The sequence below is a fragment of the Apis dorsata genome, unplaced genomic scaffold (genome assembly GCF_000469605.1).
Source record: "Apis dorsata unplaced genomic scaffold, Apis dorsata 1.3 scaffold_194, whole genome shotgun sequence".
NCBI lineage: Eukaryota > Metazoa > Arthropoda > Insecta > Hymenoptera > Apidae > Apis > Apis dorsata.
In genome coordinates this window covers 687,235-690,678 of record NW_006263478.1, presented here as the reverse complement: position 1 = coordinate 690,678, position 3,444 = coordinate 687,235, and the positions used below count along the sequence as shown (strand labels likewise).

Sequence of the window (3,444 nt, the reverse complement as noted above, 5' to 3'; positions counted from 1 at the left end):
TGCTGTTGTTGTTGTTGCGATTGTTGCTCGGTATCGTAGCTGTCCTCGGTATGCTGGCGTGGCACGAGGATGCACGAGCCGAGATCGGCACCACAACTTTCGACGGCGGTGAGTAACATTTCTAGTTGATTTTCCTTGAGCGATTTGAGGAGCTCCTTGCACCTCAACAAACGAACGGGATCCTCGTCATCATCCTGGCTCTGATCACCACCGCAACAACCTTGATGTAGTCTACTTGACGAGATACGGCTACCTCCTCCTCCTCCTCCTCCTGCGCCTCCCCCTCTTCCGCCGCCGACTGCACCTCCTGACGACGCTCCACGCGCTCCTCTGGTTGTTTGGCCCGTCGTTGCCGTCACGTTGCTCGTCGTGTCGTTGTCGGTGCCACTCGTGTTGTTTGCGCGATGAATACGTGACGAATCCTCTTGAGCTTCACACTCGGTTTCATGCTCTCCACGGACCTTGGCCTTTAGGAGACGTCTAGTGAGCGCCGTCCGTTTGCTCCAGAACATGAACATGAAACAGGATTTGCGGTACGTGCATTTGGGGGCTAGTACTTTTCAACGTAGCCGCGCGGAAAATGTGAAATATTTGGAATCGGTGCCTGACGCGACACCGTCACACCACCGCGCACTGGACACGCCACTTTCCACCCCCTCCACCACCACCACCGTCCCCTCTCGCTCTTCTTCCTCCACAAGTTTCCTCTACCCGCGCCTCGTTTCTCTCCCTTTCGCAGTGCTGAGTTTCCCTGTTGCCGCTCCTCTTTCGCCAACGTGACGACGACGACGAAAAAACGGAACACGAGAAGTATATACACCGGGCGGTTATACACTGTCAAGAAAAAAAAACAAACACCGCCGCCTTATGCCAACACACAACGACCGAAGGGAATCACAGACGAATGACGGTCCCCAGCTCGAGACTTCTGACGGGGCCAGAACACGCGCGTATATTTATTTATGCTCTCTACGTATCTCGTGCACTTTGGATCACGGTCCCGAAATAGTATGACAGTCCCCTTGTGGCAGAACGATGGCGTTCGTTTCGCGCTAAAACTGGTTCAAATGCTCAGATCCGATACGCGCGACACTCTAGTTTTTGTGAATGTCATTCGTTCTTCTTTTTCTTTTCAGAAAACGAAAATATTTCCAACTAAAGATGACGCGTGACAAGTGATGGGACGGATCAACATATAATGATATTACCTGTAATCTTTGTGACGATAATTTTTTCATAGGTTGTAAACGAAGTTGAGACAAATACTGTCTATTAATCTTGAACCTTCATTTACCTATACGTCACGATATCAGCTAAAGCGCCACTTTATTTCCTTGAGATGACTGTTTTTGCTTTGTCGACCGTTATCTTATGTTCTTCACGTTTGAATAACAAAGTGACAATATTGAAGAAAATGTGTTGGATAAGTTGATGTCCAAAGGGAATTGCTGTCGTTGGAGACAAAAAGTACTCGAGGATTTTTTCGAGAACGAAAAAACGTAGCGCATAATATATAAGTGAGAAGGCACGAGGATTGTCTACTTGTCTCGACAGTTCGCGAACGTCAGCTTTGGTTGTCCGTAGATGTGCACGGTGCAACGGTCGCCGGCGGGGTTACGGACGCGCACTATTAGTATCACGATACACTTCTTATCCGTTAGATGTAGCAGCACGAATCGGTCGCGCGCGCACACACGACACCGGTTCTTGACTTTCCTCAACGTTGTATATCGACAGGCGATGTGGTGCCTTAACCTCACGACCCGGCACATAAGCACAAACACACACGCGCGCGTATATAATACGTATATTGGCACAATCGCCTTACGAAAAATTGTTTTGTATCGTTGCGAATCTTTCTTTCTTTCGTTTCCTTCGTTTAGGAGATGAGTCTGGAAACAATATACCACGGCGCTTGATCAATGTCCCTTGAATCTCGGGCTGCTAAGCCCTGTAGAATACGATAGTGCCGTTTTCGTTCTTGATACTCCTTTGCCCGTGCCGTCGCCAATGCCGGCGCACCGGCACCACATAACAACAACAAGAATAACGACGACGACGACCACGACACTTTAACCTCAAATTCGAGATTGTCGCGTCGATCACTCCCCGTCATCCGTATACGCGTATCACCGAGTGACATTTTCCGCTTGCATCGTCTGTCTTTTTCTCCCTACTTCTTCACTGTTCTCACTATTCACCGTAACACTTGTCGCTCGTCACCCATCGCCGTCGCCGGCCTGCGGGCTTATTCGCGCGAGGCGACCGCGAGGACGCGCACTGTCACATTCTTGAAATCGCTGCTCGAAGAGCCAGCGAGAACGAGTGAGATACTAATGAGGAGGGATAATGCGTGAGTAAGACAGACAGATAGAAGAGAGAGCAAAATATACACCGAGAAAAAGAGAGTAGGGAGGACTAGCGCACGTAGATCGGATATATAACTCGCGGAGGGCGAGAGAGGTCGAACGAGAGTAGCGCTTCGGTTGCACGTTTAAAACTTCGATACGTACTCAGATAAAAAAAGTTAGGATGTAATAGAGAAAAGAATTGCATTCAGTTTCACCGCGACGTTACACTTGATTTTGAACTATTTTAAATTCTTCTACTGGTAATCGTTTCTTGTCTTCGCGCACAGATACTGACGTCGTCACGGAGCAAACTGTTGCGAGGAATAACCACGATTACGGCCGTAACACGACTCGACTCGGCTCCGCTCGACGACGCGACTGGTACGCACGAGGTCTCCGTCATGAGCGCACACACCGATTTCCACCGCCTCTTCCTCCACCACCTCGTCGCCGCCGTCGCTCGTCTCGTCCCGTCCGTCTCGTCTCGGCGCGCCGATACACCGACCGCAGCATACTAAACACACAAGGGAGATTGTTAAACATGGCCGTCGCCGCCGCGCCATTATTTGTCGCGTTCGCCGCAAGAGGCGCCACTCGTACGTGTATTACAGATACACCGCAAATGTACTTTTGAAAATCATACTACGTATCTTCATTTTCTCTCTTTTCGTATATTTTGATCGATATTATATACATATTATCAATGGAATAGAAATATTCATATTACGTACAAATAATTGAATAAATTATTTAATATATTTGCTACAAGGAACATTAATTACGAGAATCTTCGAATTTAATGAATCGACGAATGAAATAAAAAATTCTATAAATATTATAATAGGCGAAAAAAGATTAAAAATATTTCTTTCAACTAACCAAGAGCTTCTTCTTTTTACACGGAAAACAATTACGTGAATAATCGTTATTCGATGAATTCATATCCAAACAGATGAATTTTCGGGAAACTTTGAAAATGATAATCAATCGATCATAAATCTCCTTCTAGCTCGCGATCCATGCAACTGGAACACGTTGTGAAGCAGGATAAGCGGCGGAAGGGAAAGGTGGTGATGACGGAGGGTGAGGGAAA

The 3,444-nt window shown here is 47.4% G+C and overlaps 1 protein-coding gene across 1 annotated transcript in view; it reads right to left on the bottom strand.

Annotated features, from left to right (window-relative positions):
- LOC102679324 (mothers against decapentaplegic homolog 6) overlaps positions 1-2,865 on the bottom strand; it is a 73,081-nt gene extending 70,216 nt beyond the window's left edge. The window contains exon 1 of the mRNA XM_006614615.2: positions 3-2,865. Within this exon, the coding sequence (XP_006614678.1) occupies positions 3-518 (516 nt within the window). The 5' untranslated portion in view covers positions 519-2,865. The remainder of the gene's footprint in view (positions 1-2) is intronic.
- Between the last annotated feature and the right edge of the window lie 579 nt (positions 2,866-3,444).